At 39.6% G+C, this 21,384-nt stretch overlaps 1 protein-coding gene across 3 annotated transcripts; it reads right to left on the bottom strand.

Moving 5' to 3' along the window:
- Positions 1 to 65: 65 nt before the first annotated feature.
- Positions 66 to 20,491, bottom strand: gpsm1b (G protein signaling modulator 1b). Of its 3 annotated transcripts, none has more exons than XM_044012040.1 (14): positions 20,265 to 20,491; positions 13,253 to 13,474; positions 11,648 to 11,783; positions 11,406 to 11,548; positions 10,815 to 10,938; positions 10,013 to 10,128; positions 9,690 to 9,845; positions 9,484 to 9,592; positions 9,250 to 9,364; positions 7,879 to 7,949; positions 7,589 to 7,765; positions 2,989 to 3,148; positions 2,676 to 2,881; positions 66 to 2,560 (listed from the first exon to the last, which is right to left on the bottom strand). In XM_044012040.1, the coding sequence occupies exons 1-14, from the start codon at positions 20,324 to 20,326 to the stop codon at positions 2,360 to 2,362; spliced, it is 1,998 nt and encodes a 665-aa protein (XP_043867975.1). In that variant the 5' UTR covers positions 20,327 to 20,491; the 3' UTR covers positions 66 to 2,359. The 3 variants fall into 3 exon arrangements, with proteins under 3 accessions (XP_043867975.1, XP_043867976.1, XP_043867973.1); XM_044012041.1 differs by lacking the exon at positions 20,265 to 20,491 and adding an exon at positions 15,629 to 15,776; XM_044012038.1 differs by lacking the exon at positions 20,265 to 20,491 and adding an exon at positions 14,397 to 15,105.
- Positions 20,492 to 21,384: the final 893 nt, after the last annotated feature.

Below are 21,384 nucleotides of genomic sequence, written 5' to 3'. Positions count from 1 at the left end.
GGGAGGGAGGGAGTGAAAGATGAATGACGGGGAGCAGGGCTGAAATTAGAGGCAGAGGGACAGTGTTCAGGATCAGGTTTTAATTTCATGATTTACAGTGTTCAGTCTGGCTCTTTGTCAAACCTGACTGAAAGCATTTATCTATTCAAATTGCTGAATGTCCAGGTTTCCAAGTAGTAGAGTTTCACTTCCAGACACTTTTCCTGGCTGCTTCTTTGCATTTTCAGTCACACTCCAACCTAGTTTTACTTTCACAATACTGCTGTTGCCTCCATCCGTCTTGACATTAAATGAACTTCAAGACAAACACCGTTATTCTGAGAAATAGTCATGTGGAGCGGATAAACTTTATCAACATTGTGTGAGGTAATCTGACAATGTTTTAATGCTTTAATTTTATGGGAAAGTGTACGTGACATTCATAGGATCTTGTTTATGAGGATTTGATCAAAAAGAGAATGATAATCTGCCATAACAACAGACACGAACCTTTGTAAATATTGTGTAATGGCATGGGAGTAGATGTCATCACAGGGTAACACATTCTTCACATCAACTGGATGTTGAAAATCAAGTTTTTCTTATTTTTCCCTTTGTGCTTCGTTCCTCTCTAAAGAATGGGCTTGAGAAATCCAATCCATTCATTGAGGCTGAATTTATTTGCTAATTTCACAAATGAAATTCTGCACTACAGAGGTCAGCGTTACGTTAAACTTATGTGTAAAAAGCCTGACATGTATCCAAAAACAGCCCAAAGAAAAACAACTGAAACATTTTATTAAAAGCATGAAGGGACATATTCATGTCTTTAAATGGAACATAAATACAAAATATTTATATGTACAAATTATGGCAGAGAAAAACGCGTACCACATACTTTCTTTTTTTTTTATAAATGTTAATTCACAAAATACTGAACAAAGAAAATATCTAATGTTGCTCCCAATGTGTTTGTTTTAATAGAAGAGAGATGACTTAAAAACAGAACCAGTATGATCTACACTGTGATCCATCCGGTTTCAGAAATCAGTCTTTCTAAGATTCCTATAAGGTCTGAGGTACAAAAATGAGGTAAGCACTAATTCTGAATAAAAAAAAATAGCCCAAAGGTAATTTTTTTTGTTTTTGTTTTTTTGCTTTGTGCAGCAAACCCAAACTACACCAAAACTCTGCTGCTGAAACAAGAGGAGCGTTTGGAGCAGAATAACACAATTACAACATGGTCATACAAATATTCAGGATGGGAATCACATTTATCCACAACCTGACGGCACTCTGTATCTCACAGAGGTAATACAGGGTTTTGACCACAGGGAGGCACTGTACCAGCACCACAAAACCCACAATATTGTTCATGGTATTAGACTCAAAGCTTGAAGCACCCACTTTCTCCATTTTCTTGTTTATTTTTTTAAGTAAGTTAATAATAATGGCAGTAAGTAGTAGTCTGTTATTAGATGGGCAGCAGAGAGCATCACTTTAAAAAGACAAGCAGAAATAGTACTCTTACATCTATAAAATAAACAGCTATTTTATCATTTTTGCAAACCTCAAGTTACTGCATTTACTGGTGCATTTTTTATTTTTATTTTTTTTTTGAATGCATAAATCCACACAAACAACAGTTATGTGTGAAAAGTTTGTCACAGTCAGTCTTTTGATTGGAATCATACTTGGTCAGAAAAACAAATGTGGTTCTCAGTAGTGTTTACACTGTCTGAAGCAGCCTGATGAACACTGAAAGGCCATGCCCAATACTGTGACTGCACAAATAACACCACTTCTCTATGAGCAATGGGAACCACAAACATTGAACGATCGAGGCTATCTACACTGACCCACTTTAGATTTTTTTTCAGTGCAAATCTATAGTTTCTCTCGCTCCCTCTCTGATCTCCTTTCTTTGTTTACACCAACTCCATTCCCGTCATTAAATCTTTGTGATTTCCATGACTCGAGTGACAAAGCTCTGCGTTAATCATTAGCCATCGTATGCTTCTAGAAACCACATCTGACACAAGCGAATACAATCTGGAGTCTGAGAAATGCTGATTAAGGCATTAGAATGAGTTCATCGACCGAGTTCTCTTGCTGCGTTTCTCCTTCTTTCTTTAACCAAAAAAAGCTTAAATTCTGCTCAATTCCCGTTACATTTACACGCATTTTAAAAGAATACACAGACCAACATTTTATAGAGCACCAACTATTGCACATAGAATTTGTCTTGTTATGTGTTGGTTCAGCCTTGTGCTGTTTTTTTTTTGTTTGTTTTTTTAATGTTGGCTCCTCCCTCTTTCATTTCTTCTCCTTTTGATTTTTTTGTTTGTTTGCCGTGAAGTGCAGTGTCATTCACCAAGTCCTAGCTGGAAAATCCACCAGGTGGCTCTGGATCAGAGGACTCTTCATCGTCTTGGTCCTCCGTGGGCAGGTGGACACGCTGCTCGTCCATTCGCTTGGCCTGCACCCGCTGGATTAGACTGAAGAAGTCTTCATCAGGCACTGTGGGGGCGTGGGGGCCAGCTTCCGGCGGGGAGCACCGCTGATCATCAATCCTGGAGGACTGTCGTTAAGAAAGAGTGAAAAAGTATTATTTGCTGAAACTCCCCATTTCTTGATGACAAGCCACTTTATGTAAGGCAAATGCAGTGGCTGTCGTATGAGAATGGTCTTCATACCTGGCACTTGATGAGCATGTTAAAGAAGTCATCACTGGGCTCCTGATGATCTCCCTCACCCACCAGGTGACCTAGATTGTTGTGAGTGATCCGCAGGCCTGGAAGGTTACCAACATTAACCCTCTGGTCATCAAGGCGGCGGCTCTGAGAGCTGGCAATCAAATCAAAAAGCTCCTCAGTCTGAGGGGAAGTGGTGATTGCAGGATCTAAGACAGGAGAGCGAATATGTGTTCGATGGTTTGCAGGAATTGGTTTCAGTTGTACACGCCTAAAAGTTAAGACTTGTCATGATGTTTCGTGAAGACCCACTGACCTAACATCTCATTCAGAGGAGCCACAGAGTTCGCGGCATCTTCTCCTTGGTCTCCGTCCGCATCATCAAAATGGCAGCGCTGGTCATCCATGCGGCTGCTCTGGAACTTGCTGAGGAGGTCAAAAAAACAGTCTTCATCGGATGGGTCACTGCCCAGCTTCTGAAACAAAAAGAAAAAGAAAAATCAAATAGTAAAACCCTCATGTGTTTACATACTTCCACTGTTTTTTTTTCTCTCTCATAATAAATATGCAGCTCAGACGTGAGTAATCGCTACGAGGACATAGTTCACCCAGGTTTTATTGGACTATTTAATTAAGATGAACTGGTCCTTGGATCAAAGAAACACAATCTGTAGGTGAAATGATTAAACTCATTACCATTAGGAGCTGCATAATGAGGATTATCAAGATGACCAGCTTGTGGAGGTGATTACCTCACAAGGGACGGCCTTTGAGGAGAGACAATCTTGGCCTAGATACTGAAACTGGGACAATATCATGATGTATAAGACAAATGTGTGAAAAAGACCAACCACCCATTTCCAAGCACCTGAAATAGTCCACACGGTTTTATCCTTAAAAAAAACTAATTTAATTAGTTGTAGCTGTTTTGAGGCACTAACATTATGCACATGATTTTTTTTACATAAATATAGTACGTAAAGCTTAAAATGAGAAGGATGATCTGCTTGTTTCAGATCATTGGGCACTGCTGGAAATGCACATGTAACTGTAATCAATGATCAGCTGATCAATGATTCACTCCCTGGACAGCCAAACCCCCTGACTTCCATCCACTGTTTGTAATAATGACCTCACACCCAATGTTACTCTCCAGTTCTCGCGTTGAAGCTGTGCGAGTGGAGTAGACGTGTGTAGGGAGGGAAATGTTTTAGTTACAAATACACAAGCTGGAAAAGCAGGAGGAGGAATTTATAATGTTTGACCAGCGCTGCTGGAAAACTCAAGTCAGGCTGCAATAATATGGCAGGCATGGACAAAAAACTGCCAACAAAAGGAATTTAGATCAGATAAAAGCAAAGCAATACAACATAAAAACAAGCTGCTGCGCCTTGAATAGAATAACAACAGAAGGAGGGATTATATCTCCTCAAAGGCTTTGCTTAAATTCCTGGGGTCCGTTCCACGAAGCCGGTTCACTCATATCTGGGCAAGTGCCGAAATTTTGCAAATTTGCAAAGCCTAAAATTAACTGCTAAAATCTTAAAATTATTTTCCCAGGTAATAAAATAATTAAGCATTAAGGACTAAACTTAATGTATAATTTTCAAAATCAATAATTTGATAGAATGTGTTTCTGAGATTCAATCAACATCCTTAAAAAAAAGTTTTCTCAATATACTATTATGATTACTTTTATTGCGCTACATGTCATATTATGGGGTGTGGCGTGGCTCAGTGGTTAAGACCGGTACCCTATGTGCGAAAAACATCATGGTCGCAAGTTCGATTCCACCCCTCGCTGACTGTACTCAATTCCATTGTAAGTCGCTTTGGCATGTCTGCTAAATGACATGTAATGTAATGTAATGCGATTCCATTAAACTTCAGTCCACTGAAACAAACAAGAGGGAACCCCAATTTAGCATATTACAGATCATCATGTGGGTCCTGCAGCAAAAATGAACAATATGCAAAGTAACTGCAACTGTAAGACTTTGTCTCACCTGAACATGAACAAAAACAGGTGAACAGAAGCAGACAGACAGACAGAGTCCTGACACCACTCTAACAATATCACTGAAGTGTCAACAGTGCCGCGATTATAACTTGCACAGACAATTGACACATATTTAAAACCAGCCCTCACTTTGCCTTGTGTCAGCCGACTCTTGTTTTCAACCAACACTGTAATAAGATGCTCTACTGAAAGACTTGAATAAGAAAATCACCATTAAAAAAACAAGTAATAAAAGAGTGAGTATTACAGAATGAACACAGAGGGTGCAAGTATACATTTCCATGTGTCGGTGATCTAGAGAAAGTCTGGTTTTCTTCGTACCATGATGGTATAAGAGCTGTGAAACACAATTGAATCATCTTACCAGCACCACGTCTTTTTTGTCCTCTATCTGGTCGACTCCCCCCTCTCTCTCTCTTATCTCACTCTCATTGCTGTCTGAGCTCTCTTTCCTCTTTGCTCTGTCCACACATCTCGCTCATACCTACTTCTCCCCCTACTTTACATTGCTCTCTCTCTCTCTCTCTTTCTCCCCCTCTCGCTTTGCTCATTTGCTATACTCAACACCCTCCCTAAAATTTGCACTCCTCCTGCATCTCTCCGTTTTCTCTCCCCTCTCACTCTCTCTCTCTCTTTCCTACAGGCCATTTTTGTCCTGTTCATTCACTGTGGGAAAACAACTCATTATGGGAAGCAAAGGAGAGGGGGCTGAGCCTGCGAGGAGGACAGCAGTTCTGTGATCAAGGTCACATTATCAGGAGAGAGGGAGAACTGGGGGGCAAAAGGGGGGAGGGAGCGAGAGATGGGCACATCTATGAGCAAATTGCATGCCAGCACTGGCAGTGAGCAGAGATGATGCCGGTCACATTACAAAGTCCTCCCCGCAGTTGTTATTTACTTGCTCTGTGCACACTAATCAGGTGTGACTTACAGCAGTTTCCTCCCCATGTCCTTGTTGACCCCCCCTGATCTGCATGGGTCTCCCCTCACTTCCCTCTATGTATTGTCCAATTATAGTAGGCCAAAGGTAGAGAACAAGGGAGAGAGAAACACGTGATGAGGAGGGAGGGACAGACAGAGAAGGACACAAAGTAGGGAAATCAACTTGAGTGTGTGTGTGTGTGTGTGTGTGTGACCTAGCTCTACCTACATCTGTCCTAAAAACAATCAAATTGTGACTTTATTTGGCTGATGACGACCATGAAATTAAGGTTTGTTGGCAGTGCTTTTTTTTAATGCTATTAAAATAGTTTACTGATGTTGAACTTAATGATTTTCAAATCAGAGATCCTTTAAAGCTTCAGTGAGGAACCTCTATCGCCAAAAAAACACAGACTAAGAAAGAGAGAGAGAAACAGAGCTGTCTTCTTTGCAAAAAACTTTTCAACAGCATTTCTGTTGTGTATCTGTCTTTTACTGTTACTGTGTAGTCAGGCAGATTAGGGGAGCATGCATTTTTCAGTACTGAATGAGAAGCTAAAATCGCGATTGTGGTAAAAAACTATGATCGTAAAGTTCTACTTTTTAAGGAGTAGAATCCACGGCTGAGACTTTTTTAGGGCAGTTGTTGGGGGGTTTTCAGCCATAGTGCCGATATATGAAGCCGTCTCGCTTTACTCGTGCTATTTGTTTCTTTGTCACTTTGTGTGCAGTGTGGCAATGTCACCACAGACATAAAAACTAAAAATTGCCACACTGAGAAACACAAAGGGAGTCGTGTGGATAGACTTAACCCGCACTGCGTGAACTCATTTGACAATGGATTGCATGTAACAGACACTTGTTCATATTTAAAAGAACACACTGCACAGCTTTTAAGGCTCAACTAAGTTTCAAATATTATCTTCAAACCATAGATTCTTCAAAAGGTTCAACAAACTTCACAAAGTTAAGGTACTGTATCTTTTTTTCTTCTATACAGAAGAGAAGAACAGCTCAAGTTCACAGAGCCACAAGTGGGATTTAAAGACCAATCGTCACCGATTAGCAGCATTTCATTTTGGTTGCTATTTCCACTCTGCTGTGATGACCGGCCATCATGCACACCAGTAATCTCCTCTGGTTTCTGAAAGAGCAGCATCCTGATTACAACAATTAGCATTGTCACAGAAACGGGGCGTGATTAAGTGCCACAACGGCAGCTGTGAAGTGACATCTGCGCCAGGAATCGAGTTCACAGCAAACGGCTCACTGTTGGCATTTAATGAGAAGATACCTGCAAAGCCGACATCTGACATCTTTTGGTATGAGCTCGTGGGAAATTAAAAAGTAATGCTCCTAATTTAATCCCTGCCTAATTCTGCTCATCATTTCTTAAAGCAGAAGCCCTAAAGACATGTTTGAACATGAGATGATGAGATGAAGAGAAGAGGTGAAAAAGTCCAAGTCATGGAACTGTATTCAGAGTGCGAGCAATGTTTTCTTCAGTGGCAGGAAAATACCAATGATATTTCATTTTACTGCACTTTTTTCAGTCATTTTAGTTATTATATAACATTCAAAAGGATACTGTTTGTTTTGATGTTGTTTGTACATAATTTTCAAGAGCTTGTGTGTCCTGATAGTTACAAGGCTATATATAGCTTATTACATTACATTACATGTCATTTAGCAGACGCTTTTATCCAAAGCGACTTACAAAAGTGCATTTAAACAGCTGTTTAAAGATAGCTTATCTTTAAAGCAATGGCTGAACTTTTGGGAAATGACTTAGATGAGGAGACAACTCTCCTGTGTGGTGAACATGAAGCTACCGAGATGAGTTGGTTGGGTTAGCGTACCTTAGCATAAAGACGAGAAACAGGGGAAACTAGCCTTATACATGGCATGATATATTGACAAAGTGGATCATTGCAAAAGCTAAAAAGACAAGCCAGGACAAAAAAAAGCCACTCACTGGCACTGGAGGCGGGACCTGCACAGTGATGTCATCAGTGTCCACTGGAGAGTCCAACCACGGCCTCTCATCTGATGACTGACTGTCGGGATAGCCTTTCCTTTTACCAGGCTGTGACAGCTGACTCTTGGATCTCCTGGATATACTTTCCAGGTTGTTTTCTTGGTTCTCACCATTCTGCATTTAAAAACAAAAACAAAACATGACTCTTAGTGAGGGATTGATCGATGCGTTTGAATCACATTTGTTAGCCATGCTCTCCGGAGTCCAGTATGGGAAAGAGAGATCACCTTGTCCGAAGAGTACTTCCACAGTTCTACGCTGTCCATGCTGTTTATCTTGGTGAATTTGGGCCTTGCTCCTACAGATAAAGAAGAGATGAGTAAGCGAACATAACCATGAGATATAAATAGTCTGTATTTATGCAGCACTTTCCTAGTCTTGTCTAGACATTCGCACATTCATACAGTGGATCTACTATATGTGCAGCACCTTTTCCATCACACAACATTCATACCTACGTGTCAGAGGGACACATCAGCATGTAAAGTAGCAGAGCCGGGAATCAAACCCACAACCTTCCACTTGAAAGACGACTCACTCATTGATCCACCGTCACCCACAAATATAGTAACACCCACAGTTTTACTCTACATGAGCTGCTTCAAGCATACAAGGAGCTCTTTGGTGCTGTTTTTTTTTTTGCTGCAGCCTGTCGCAGTGGTCCCATTAAGTTCACTGAGGCTATGAGGTTCACAGCGTGAATAAGGGTCTCTCTGCCAGCTCTGCACCAGAGAGTGAAATGTAGGACATGGGTGCGAGTTTTCTGCCAGGAGAAGAGTTCACAAAAGTAAAAGTCACACAAAAGCCAGACTGATTGCAAAGATAAAGACTGCACAGGTGTTCCACACTTCATTGTGTGACTCTTCAAATATCCTCAATGATATACGTGGACAATGTGATGTAAATCTGTCGGCTAGGAGAATAAAGCAGTAGAAGATGAGCGAGTGAGTGATGGAAATCTGTGAGAATCCTCTTTATTATGTTGTTTTAGAAACAAGTCTTCTTCCTGAGGGTGGGGCTAAAACAAGAAATTCTGTCTTGTTTGTAGTTACACATCCTTTTTCTGTTTATCTGTAATGTCTACCTCACCTTAAGATTTGTTTACATGACCTACTTACTGTATGTACACAAACAGAAACAAGCCCACACATAACAACAGGAATGATAAGAGAAAAATTATATACCTATTATCAGTAGTTTTAAGGTGATTAATAACAATGTGACTTATTAATTCAAAAAATCTCACCTGGGTTGAAGTTTATTTAGGTTCGCATTTGCCACTGTATACACTATTATACTACTATTTAACTTCTATCCTATTTTAATTACTGATTTATTTATAATTCCTTTAAGATAGCCTCACACACCGATACTAAAATTAAAATATAATTTAAAAAAACTCATAATTAACTCACTTTTTGTACAAAATGTTTGCTTTCTTGCTAAGATTCACACAAAGACAACAATTACCACTCTAAAGTCTATGCATAAAATATAAATATAGTTTTAAGAGCAAAAAAACTTGCCTGGCTCTGTCGATAAATAACAGAAAAAGTACCATTAATATCACAATATCAACCGCTTCATGCAGCTCTCACCTTGCATTTCAAACTCTGAACTGGATGGCGAGAGGTCGCTCTCATTGACCCCGAGAACCTCCATTAGCTGCTCCACGTTCATTCTGGCCGTCAGTTCCCCATTCCTGTCTCCAATCTAAGGAAAACAATAAGAGACAGGCAAATAAATTAGGTAAAATGCAAAAAGACTCTTTATCAAATGTGATTTTGCGCATGTATTTGTTTAGAATGACTGTTTATGAAAACACAACACACTTCTTTCGAGATGTCCAGGTGCTTTCGGGCATAGTGTAGAGCTTGTTTGTGGTTTCCTAAAGACACGTACGCGTTTCCCAGACTCCAGCAAGCACGGCCCTCACCGACCCTATTAGGGCATGAACATGAGCACAAATGTAAAACCATAAAAAATGATTCAGTAGCGTACGCATGTTTGCCCTAGATACTGTTTAATTACTCTCTACCTGTCAGTAAGCTCGTGGGCAATATACAGGTGTTTCAGGTGGTAGTCTATGGCCCTCTCGTACTGCTGCAAAAGAGTGTAGGTGTTTCCGAGGCTGTAACAGGCCTGAGCCTCCATCACCTGGTCCCTCAGCTGCTTTGACAGCTGCAGGGTTTTCCTAAAGAAAAGAGAAAAAGGAATGAAGATAGTGGGTAAAGGAAAAAATGCAGGGAGTTACATCGCAGTTTTTGGACCAGGGTAAATTATTGAACTTGTACTTCAGTGACATTTTTCAGATATTGTGTCTTTACATCTTGCCTCCACTAGATGTCAGACTACCCTCACCTGTAGTACTCCGTGGCTGTGTTGAACTGGCCCAGGAATATGAGAGCATTTCCTAGGTTACTGTAGGCTCGCCGCTCTGCCGCCTTGTCCCCAAATTCTTTGGCAATGGATAATCTCTGTGAATGACATAAATCAAACCAATAATGCACTACATTGCGCTTCTTAATCTCACACAAATACATTCAGCCAAATTGCCATGGTATTTTACCCTTCTTGAGCAGTTTTCTAGAGCAACAGTGGCTGTTACACAAGTTCACGCTCAATTGAGCCCATCATGTCATGAGTGGAGGCGCTGATTTGATCTGCCACTGCTCCAACAGCTCCTTCACTGTTGTAGCAGTGGCGGATTCGGCCGCAGTTCCCTTTGTAATAGATACTGGTAGATATGTGATAAGATAAAAGAGGAGAGACCAGGTTCTCCCATGAAGGAACAAGCGGTTTACACAGAAAAGTGAAAAGAAACACAGGGAAAGTGAGCCTGAAGCCATACTTACCACTGACTGACCAAGAAACCAATTTCCTTCCCTTTTTTTTCTCTATTCAACTGCTGCACAGAGGGTTTTGGTACAATGGCGAGATGGATCATCATCATCCACTTAAATAACAGAAAATACTGTTTTTATTCTTTGACTTGTAATTCCATTCAGGTCAAGTCTGCTCTGTGGCCAGTTTGGTGCAGACAATATCAAGGCCACATACAAAGTCACACTGAACAGCAGCAAGGTGGCAGCTACCCTGAGGCGAGGTCCCTTTTCTGTTCTGGCACAACAGCACAGGAAATGTGTTTATTAAACTTCCTCACCTGCCGGTGAAACTTGATTGCTTCAACAAAGTTTCCCAGCAGATAGTGTGTGTTCCCCAGGTTTCCATATGCTCTTCCCTGAGCAGCTCGGTCCCCCAGTTCTTTCACCAAACACAAGTTCATCCTACAAAAAGGAACAAACACATCACTTTAGCAGCAGCATGCAAACAGCATTGAAGCCGATTCTGAGCACAAATATACAAGTGTATAATTATTTAGGGATCTAGTTAACAAATGTATCGATGCTGAAATTAGAGATTAATACATATACTTTTGTTTTATTTCTTACAGGAGATAATATTTATTATTATTATTATTATTATTATTATTATTATTATTAATAATAATAATAATAATAATAATAATAATAATATAATTACAAAGTAATTTATTTACTGCAAGTGTGAATCATTTCCATCACTTTCAATTGTTTTCTACCACTGCGCTCGAAATATGAAACAAATAAAAGGGTTTCTCAAAATGTGAAAGTGTAAGAGAGTAACACCCTCTGAGCAGATCTTCTGGTAAAGAAGCAGAACAAATCACTATTCATGCGTGTGGTTTACCCACAGACAGCTGTACAGTACATACTCATAAAAGCCGGTAGCCCTTTGCAATGTGTCTCTGACATCAGCAGGCAGATCCCCTGGTTCCTGGGTGCAGCCCCATAACTGCTGTTTGCCTTTCGCATGGAACACATTCCCTATGTTGTACAGTGCTCTGGCCTCTCCAACCTACAGCCAGGAAATAAAGAGAAGATACAAAATGTGTTTAAAGCGTGATCTGTGTACATATATCATGTATATCAACTTTTTCCAGAACCTGAATGTTACCTTATCGCCCTGCTCTTGAGAAATATCCAGGTGTCTTTGACAGCACACAACAGCCTCGTCAAAGCGGCCCAACACTTTTAATGTGTTCCCAAGATTCCCACTGGCTTTTCCTTCTCCAATCCTGTCTCCAATAGTTCTGAGAAAGCAAAGACAGATGGTAAATTTAGTTAAATCACAACCATTAAGAGAGATGTTGCATAGCATGTTTTCAATTGGATGCTTACTTCCCAGGACCAGATCCCAGTGGCCCTGGTGAGACTGTAATGTAACAAGGTAATTCTCCCCTGGGTCTTTAATCACTTCCCTGCTGAATAACAGCTGAAGTCACCACAGGGGAGCAGATTACACATTGAAGCTAAATAAGACGGTACTTGTCGACTTTTACTATATGAAAATCTTCCCTGTCTTTTCATGGAAACTTCAAAATCCCTGACAATCCTTACGCATCAGACAAAGAATATACAATCTGTTGGAGATGATGATCTGTTCCTTTTCCTCCAACACAACCTTTATATCGCATAGATGAATCATGAGCATATTCTGGCATGCCAATAAACAGCTCAGCACCAAGTAAATGAAAGTCAGTTTGAAGGGACGTCTATGGGGGGGAAGCCTTGATTTATAATGCCATTAAACCTTTCCCTGTGGAGTTATGTTTAAGGTCTTCTCAGCAGCCATGATGTCAATTTTGTAAATGATATTCCGATTCAAAGAAGACTTTTTAGCATATATGATTGGACAGGGTGTGATTGACAGCTATTATTGCCCAATAGGTGCCTGGTTGCAGTTGACGCCTGTGAATTTCCAGTTTAAAAAAACATACATGGCAGTGACTGCAAATCTCAAGGCTTCACAACAGGTGTTCATTTTGCAGCCAGAAGATTACAGCCATTTTATAAAGGGTAAAATGTTGATTTATCTATGGTTTCAGACATACAGTATCTAATAGCCCAAATGATTAAAAACACAAATGAGATGATTCTGCGTAATTTATTTAATGAACTATTTAATAAATCTAATCATTAAACTGCTAAACCTTTGATGGTTTCTGGAGGGCCCTGTAGCCAGTCCTAGTTGACACTGGGTGAGAGGTCCGGCAACAGTACTGCAGTTTATACAAGGTCTCTTTCTACTTCCAGGTCAAAGACTGGGGAGGAAATTTTAGTGCATGCCAAGAACACCAAGTCGGAGCGCAGAAGTAGTCAGACTATGAATCGCATTATCCAGGTATGTTAGTCAGACTAAGACTAGCTCGGTTTTAGTAAGACTAACATGTTTACATGACATTAAGAAAAAACAAATTGTTGTCTTAGTCTGACTAAAATGCATGAAAATGCACTGAGCGTATACCCTGGACAGGTCGTCAGCCCACCTTCAGGTATCAGATTCTACCGATTTGATTTACATTGTGATCTATTTTAGATCCAGGATGCCAAATTTTGTATGGTTTTATCTGAATTGCTTTGCTAGAATAAATAAATACATCTCTTTCTCCAAGTTTTGTCAAACACAGAAAACTTACAAAACTTCTGATTGCTCAAAACCATTACTAGCAACTTGAAACCATTGTTATGTAAAGGAGCAAGCAAAGGGTGTAGAGCTTACCTGGCCAAAGTAAGGTCATGCTTGTGGTACTCTAGAGCTTTGCCATACTCCTTGAGGTAGAAGTATGCATTGCCCAGTTGGCTGTAGATGGCACTGAGGGTCTTCAGGTCTTCGGTGCCGACCTGGACGGCTGCCTCAAAAAATGCTGTTCCCCCTTTAAAGTCTCCAGCCTTGCATAGCCGCTCTCCTTCCAAGGCCAACTCCAAGCAAGAGGCCTCCATCCTGAATGTTATAGAGAGAGATGTTCACACACATACAAAAAAACAGAAACAATTGCCATTAAGACATGAGATATATCAAAGTAAGTAAATGTACAGTAGTATGGCAAAGCAATTCCTTCTCACAGTAAGGAACAACTTGTCAGTGTCTCCATGACAACAAGATCTGTAGCCAGATATGTGGATTGTTGCCCTAGCAACTGATTTTGAGCTCTAAGATGAGCACCTTGACAAGGTGTTACACATTGCACTTGTTACTGCCCACACAAGTTGTTGTTTGTGCCTTTTTTTTGCTGTAACTGACTTATAATACAACTATAGTGAGTCGCCTGAACAATACTATGTAGGAAATAAACCGATGTGCTACTATGGAATAGTGTGTTCACAAATCAATCAGAAACCATCTATCATGTGAGCTGACATTCAAGGGACAAAATAATCATGTGCCGAATTATTAAATGCTTCTTTTCCATATTGATATATAGATATGGCAAAGTACACGTCCTAGATTATTTGCATAATCCAGGATAAATTGAAGAGCAGCCTAGGTGGCTACAGGTCTAAATTCCAGATAAGGCACTAGAAGTAATAGGTAAACAAGGATTATCCTTGAATTCAATTAATTTTATTAAAGGCCTCTTAAAATAGTCAAACAAAACAACTGCAGCAGTGAATCAATACCATAGTGAAGTTTGAATTGTTTTGGGCAATTTACTTCTGTCTTCTAGTTTGCAAAAAACTTGAGTGCAATTACAATGGCAGGCACTTCAAGTGAAAGAGATTTATTGCAACTGTAAATGATTTATTTTACCAATGTTGTCTTATACACTAGTTTTCTTAACATCTCTGTATCAAAATCATTGTGGCTTAAAACTAACCATAAAGCAAAAACAGGTAACAAAAATAACCCAGTGTTCTCGCACTACCTGTGCTTTTGCTTGGTTCTCGTTTTATCAACGTACACCTGAAGCTCCAGGTGTAAAGGTTTGAGCATGGCTTGAGGCCGGGGTCCACGGTGAACCAGTCTACACATGGCTCTCTCAGCCCCAGTCAGAGGACAATGCTCAGATGCCATGAGGGCGGCTATGTTGAAAACAAATCTCAGAAACGCGACTAAGTCTTCACAGAGCAACTGCAGTTCACTCAGGCAGTACACTGATAACACAATACATAAGACTTGTTATCAGCCAGTGATATAGCCAAAGGAATTACCAGCTACCAAATAAAGTCCATATGAGGCCCATATTGTCCACTGAATAAGTCCAAAAGAATCCACAAAGTCAGTAAAATTCCTGCAAAATTGGAAATATTCCATCTGAAAGTTTCGACACAAAGTCTGGAACCAGCCAAGAATCACATCTGCTTTTCAAGTTCTCAAGAATGTTCCAGAAACTCTCTGATGATGGACTCTTTGCTCGCTACGTTGAGACGTCCATGAGGGAATTGTAGAATATTACATGAAAACGTGATTCCAGTTCCATGTGTTGTGCGTCACAAAAACATGTCAAAGAAAAATCTACGACAGGAGTCATCATCGTTGAGCCACATTTTCAAAAAAAGAGGGATAAGCTATAGGGAACACTGAGTGAAAGCAGTAGGACAACCGCCGATGACAACGTAGAGAGTTGCTAATCCAGTGTCATGCACCTCGTAAAATGAGACCACACAGCAGCGTGAGCAGCCCAGTCTAATCCACCTATCTGCCGACTCCAGCAGAAACATTAGGTCACCAGCCAAGACTAATAAGACTATGAGCGAAGGGGAAGTAGAGCTATAAATGAAAACACCGCATTTGTTCAAAACATTTCGGGAATATTCTCACTAATTTAGTTCATGTTCAAGTTATTTATATAAAAACCTTAAGACATAAAATAACACTCAGCTAAATTAGCTACATAAGTGCCACTTTTCACTCGCAAGTAAAAACAAATCACAGTAAAAGGTTTAACATCATGCTTTCTGGGTTTGATTCTGGGGGTAATTAGGACACTGAAATGACAAACTGTTTGGTCATTAGCTGACACGTGATTTATATTCTCTTTGTTTTGGAGAATTACCCTTTAGACATTGTGCCTGGAAACTTTGTAGACAGACAACGTTCCCATCTCCTTCCTCTCACATGCACATATGAGTACAAATAACTGTCTCCATACCATACCAGAGTTAGCCGTTGGACACAGCAGGCAGGGATAGCAGCAAGTGTCCTCCGTAAGCCATGACAGTGTGACCGTGAGACAGCAAGAACAATTCCAGGACACATAAACTAAAGCAGCTAAATGGAATTCAGCCCTTATCCATTTAATGATTTACACAAGCAGTGCTTTTCTTCCTTGACTTATGTGAACAGTTTACTGCTCCTCCACCACAGGTAAAGACGTTACAAGGTCAATAACTGACCCTTTGTGCTTTTCCTTATCTTATATCGCCCTTGACAATTGAGTGAGATGGGGAACAAATGAAATGCCAGTATGGGATGTTATTCTGATGTTCAACCTGTCCAGGGACTACAAATGGAAATTAGCAAATGGTACATTACTGGCACATTTGGAATAATTCATTAATGTGTACTATCCCTATTTTCTTAATAAATACACATTCAAATCAATAGTGCCATAAAACTGTTCAGATTTTTACTGTATATCACAAAAAACCCAAATTTAATGGTTTAATACCATGGCGTTTACAACAAAATGTCTGATGCACAACCTTTTCTATACAAATATCTTTACTGTTCTTTATTTTAAAAAAAAACACACAACTACACCAGCTCAATTTTAAGTGGAGTTGAACTCAAAAGATCTGAAACATTCAGGTTCCAAATGGTGAAATCAAACAATGACCTGCCTCTATCACAACAGCAAGTGAATCTTGCTGTTGTGATAGAAACAAGCCCTGGGGCTAATCTTTTAGAAGGTCTGGCAACAACAGAACAAAAGTCATAAAGTGAATAGAGCTGGTTACCAATGTAGAGAACAGACAATGAAAATGTGCAAGGTCATGTCCTCTGGCATGAAACAAACAACCTTACTGCAGCAACTACCATGGCAAAAGAAAAATTATATGCAGCTCTGAAATCTCTCAGCAGTAATGAATGGAAGCAGCAGACTAAACAATGGACTAAACTACATCTGTAAAAACAAAAAGAGAAAATCATTCAACATGTCAACAACACTAGAAACACATAATTTATCCAATCAATGCAAAAGTCTTATATCGGTGGAAGCATGCCCTTGTGGAAGCACGACACTGAGGAGAGAAGAGAAGATGTGCAGCTGCAGATGGAGACGCCATAAACCACCACCTAATAGTAAAACTTGGTCTTTTCACAGCTTGTGGAAAATGGGTGTGGACTTAAGAAGGCCTGGCGACATGGCTAATGAAAACTATAGCAGTGCAGTTGTAAAGTCAGAGGTAAATATGTACAGTATCATCACTCGTCTTGATCAAAGTCAGTAAATAAAAAGTACGACATGAGGCCTGGCTGAGGATAAACTGACAGACGGAGACGGATGAAAGACTGAGACAAAGGGAATTCAGGATATGGGCAAGACAGAGATTAGTCTCCATGAGATGACTTTCACAAAGTGACTTTCTGTCCTAGCGTCTTTGTGGTTGGCAGAAGAATGGATATGTGCAGTGTGCCTCTCTGTGCTCTGATTACCATTCTAATTGGTCTGTTTGGGAGACACTCATCCCATAATAGCCTGCCTGTGGTCTAAGGGAGACAGTCTCCCAGTGTTGGTGGGGGGGGGGGCTGGTTGTAAGTTGAACATCACCATGTTTTAGACTTGACCATTCTCAGGGTAGAAATTCAAACAATCAGAATTTGTCACAATACTGTAAAACTAAGGGTTTTTTTTCAAGTCAGTGTTTGTCTGTGTTTGATGTCAGTTTGATGCTTGAGCCACCACAAAATGTTTACTGCAACTGCATTTCATTTCACCACAGTTAAACAAGTTCTTCAATAAACTGCTTTGCTTCGCAAAGATGGAACGTATTAGAGTAACTGTGCATCTGTTTTTTGTTTTTTTTAAAGTAGCACTTCTATTTAAATAGAGTTAAAAGTTAACAAATGAAGTGCCATAGTGTATGACTGATGGATACGGTTAGAGGAGTAAGACAATCAATAAAGCCATATATACCAAAAATCAATATCACAGCACTGAATTATCTGACTCACATCGTTCCAGTGGAGAACACTTGTCGCCCCCATGTGGTATTCTGAGTTATTACCAAAACATTTGTTTGGCAAAAAAATCCACTTCTGAAACTTTTGACAGACACCTTCTTGCTTCACTATAGCGCAAAAAAGGCTGGTTTGCTTCCGCCTTGCGTCTATCAGTTATGATGTAAAAAAAAAAAATCCCTTCCTGTGCACAGTACAATAACATAGCCTGATGACAAGAGAACAAAACACCACTATACTAAGAAACGCAGAGTCGCACAGAGCTGATAGGCTTAATCAGCACAGAGAGTGAACTCAATTGGCGACAGCTTGAATTAAACGGGACTCTTTCAGCTTTGATAATCAAACATGGGAACCATATAACCATTTTGCAAATTCATGGTTCGACACTACAGTTCCCATGTTTCTTGGCTCAGCTAAGAAACTCTGCGCTGAGCGAGTGGTAAGCCAGCCATAATTACAGAGTGCCATGGCTTGTTGTCAGGGAAACCAAAGAGAAACTCTCTAGGAATGTTTTTTTTCCTCTTGCTCTTGCATCTCCTTCAAATCACTGCGTCTCCCGATTCTCTTGTAAAACTGTATTTTTATTGCCCTTAATTCTGTTTCCCTGAACAGATTCACAACCAATGCTATCAAACGTGAAAACAACAGGGTGATGTCATTAGAAAAATTAAGTTAAAGTATCACTTTTATATCATTTGGTTTATATAATATCATAGAAGTAGAGACTTGATCCAATGTAAGCAGTATACCAAATAAAACACTCTCTTTCAGTGTACAGAATGAACATCTGACTGGAACCAAAGGTAAGATCGATAAAAAAAAAATCTTTATTGGCCCATTTTTCCATTTAGTTTAAATCTGTTGCCACAGATCGTGCAGAGCCTCACATAAACACATGGGTTACTTCATCCCAACATAGCAGTAGGAAGAGTTTGAACTTCAAAGACAGAAAATATAATATAAACTGTATACATCCATCACCCTCATTGCAAAAAGGTCATGTGATGACTGCATGTGTTTGTAAAACAGAGGGAGAGCAATAACAGAGCATAGACAAGGTCACATGACCATAACCAGCACTGTGACACACTCTGTATTTATCTTTGTGCTGCAAGTGTGCGTGTGGGACATGACAACCTTGCATGGTTTATGAATGTCACTTCCCAGCTCAGCAGTTACCATTCAGTCTCAAACTCTGTTTTGTTAAATATATATTTAGTTTAATAACGGATCATTTTCAGACATGCCTTAGCTCAAAGTATATAACACAGTTAGAGCTACAGTCTCTGTTCACATCAGTGTGGTTTGACTTTGCCTATTCAATTAGTGTCATATCTGATTTAATTGACTGTGGAAAGCCCAGATCAATGTGTCATCATTGTGTGTGTCCCGGTTAGAAGAGATTAGTAATATAATATTTTATACATATACTACATACACAAAAGGTGAATCAACAGGTGAATCTGTCCCCAAAACAGAGATGGAACAGTGGAACAGGGCTGAGCAATAATTGAAAAACAATACATATTGTGATATAATTTACTAAAATTAAAACAAAAGGGTTCTTTATGTATCATAAAGGAACAAAACTCAATCTATAATCACTCTATCTGTGCTTTGTCATTTATGCTGATCAACTAATCTGAATTCATCATAATCACCGGCAACTGTATTACATATCTCAGTTTAAAAAGCACAGTGGTTGATGTATCTGGAATATATGAGAAAAGTAAAGAAGATAACCGTTTCAGCCTTAACAATAATAATAACAACAACAACAACAACAATAATAATAAGTATAGTGTAACTCGCACTACTTTTTAAGAATGAGGTCTCAAACTTGCCACATGCCCCCCCCAATCAATTCCATGTGGCCCGCCACTGAATATAAAGTTATATTTAGTTATTTATGTGTGTTTATTAATAGATTAATTTTTGCATCTTAAATGTGTTCATATTGTAAACTATTAATCGTTCCACATCAAAACAAACACTTTTATTTTGAAAATATGTGAAATATCATCATGAATATTGAACAAATATTGACACTCAGTGGACCATTTGAGTTTGAGCCCCCTTGGTTTGAGGCACAGTCGTGATGTGACACTGTCACTGTCAAACAGTTCAACTCATAACTGTTTTGTATCAAAGTATGCAAACGCATGAGCCACAGAGCCTGTGCATGTGTGTGCATGTGTTAAACCTGTGTTCAGTCTCTCTCTCTCCTGTGTCCACGTCTTGACTTTAAGGCTCCTCTCAGTCTGCTTTCATTTTTTTCAGCAGCAGCAGCTCAATGACCCGAGCCAGGAATGGGGCTTGGAGCTGGACCCTGGCTACTGCTGCTGCTGCAGCCGAGGTTCGCTCTCTACAGGCTTTTTTAAAATCACTGAAACCTGGCTGCTCAGCTTCCCCCAGCCTCAGAACTCGACCCCTCCTTTTAACCGAAGACCAAAAAGCTCCTAGCTGACAGCGACGGTTTTTATTTTATAGTTTGCTTTCTCTGCCATTCAGCCGCTCCCTGTTTCTTCTTCTTCTTAACGATTATTCTTACCAAACCTGCTACAGAGGAGGATGAACCCCTCAGTGAGTGTCTGTTTGCTCCTACCTTGAGTGAAGCCTCTTGCTTGCCAAATCCTGCTCTACACCGTTAGCAGCCGCCTGAGCCATTGGACCGCTGCTCGTCTTGTGTGCCAGTCTCGTAGTTCCCTTCCTCCCGATATGAGGCCCCTTCACAATTGTTTCCTCCAGAGGCAGCTACTGTTTTCTCCCTCTCTCCCCCTCTCCCTCTTTCTTTCTCTCCCCTCCTTCCTCATTCACCAAAGCAATGGCAGCTGCTGAGGAAGTGAGGTATTCTGCGAAATACACAATTAAAGCACGCGTAGCCCCGCCCCCAAGACGCCACGTCATAGCCTGTGTATGTGAGATGTGATGGCAACAGACAGTTTCTGAGCTCAGTTAGAAAATATTATCTTTATTTATTAGAATCGCAGGCAGAGACGTGATAATATGTTTTGTGCATATTAAGTATTTTGTTGTTAACTTGATGATTTCACATATACAAATGTACATTTCCTGGTTAAAACAAGGAATTATTCATGTTTAACCCATTTAATGTTTTTGTATTTCATTTTTATAGATGAACCAAATAACATTGCTTTATATTTAATTATACACCATTTTACCAAGTCACAGTTACCAGAATAATATATAATAATATACAGTGCTGACCACCTGTCAAAAATATTTTAGAAAACCTTCAAAAATGTTATTGTTATTTATTTGGTACATAACAAGCATAACATTCGACCGCTAAAACATTGTTTTTGTTCCGGAATGCAAGTAAACAATATACTTTGACATATTTATCAAGAAATAATAATGTGTTTCACTATTTTTGGGTATTTTCTTTAGAAAACAGTCAATTTCTGACATTCATGGATAAAAGTAACAACTATATTTTAGCATTAAAGTATAACTTTATTAAAGAGCTTGTACATACTACTTTCTGATGGAATTTAAATATATATATTTATATATTAGCACTTTAAAAGCTGTCTAAAAACCACTAACCACATTTATTTTATTTTATTGTATTATATTAGTATTTATTTTATTTTAGAATGTATCCTTTTTATATACTGTGAATATTATTTCAATGCACTTCCCTTCTGTATCTGTGGCTTATTGACACTGCTGAATCTGTTTCATGTTCATTGTTCAATTTC

The sequence above is a fragment of the Solea senegalensis genome, linkage group LG21 (genome assembly GCF_019176455.1).
Source record: "Solea senegalensis isolate Sse05_10M linkage group LG21, IFAPA_SoseM_1, whole genome shotgun sequence".
In the NCBI taxonomy this organism is placed as follows: Eukaryota; Metazoa; Chordata; class Actinopteri; order Pleuronectiformes; family Soleidae; genus Solea; species Solea senegalensis.
The sequence above is the reverse complement of the archived record's forward strand: the minus strand, read 5'-3'. Positions and strand labels throughout refer to the sequence as shown.

Excerpts from the sequence above, each read along its gene's own strand:
- gpsm1b (XM_044012038.1), bottom strand. The coding sequence starts at position 14,545 with ATGGCATCTGAGCATTGTCCTCTGACTGGGGCTGAGAGAGCCATGTGT. Across the intron at positions 7,950-9,249 it reads TTCAGAGTTTGAAATGCAAG|GAGCAAGGCCCAAATTCACC; the intron begins GTGAGAGCTGCA and ends CTTTATCTGTAG. Across the intron at positions 7,766-7,878 it reads GGAAGTACTCTTCGGACAAG|AATGGTGAGAACCAAGAAAA; the intron begins GTGATCTCTCTT and ends TTTTAAATGCAG.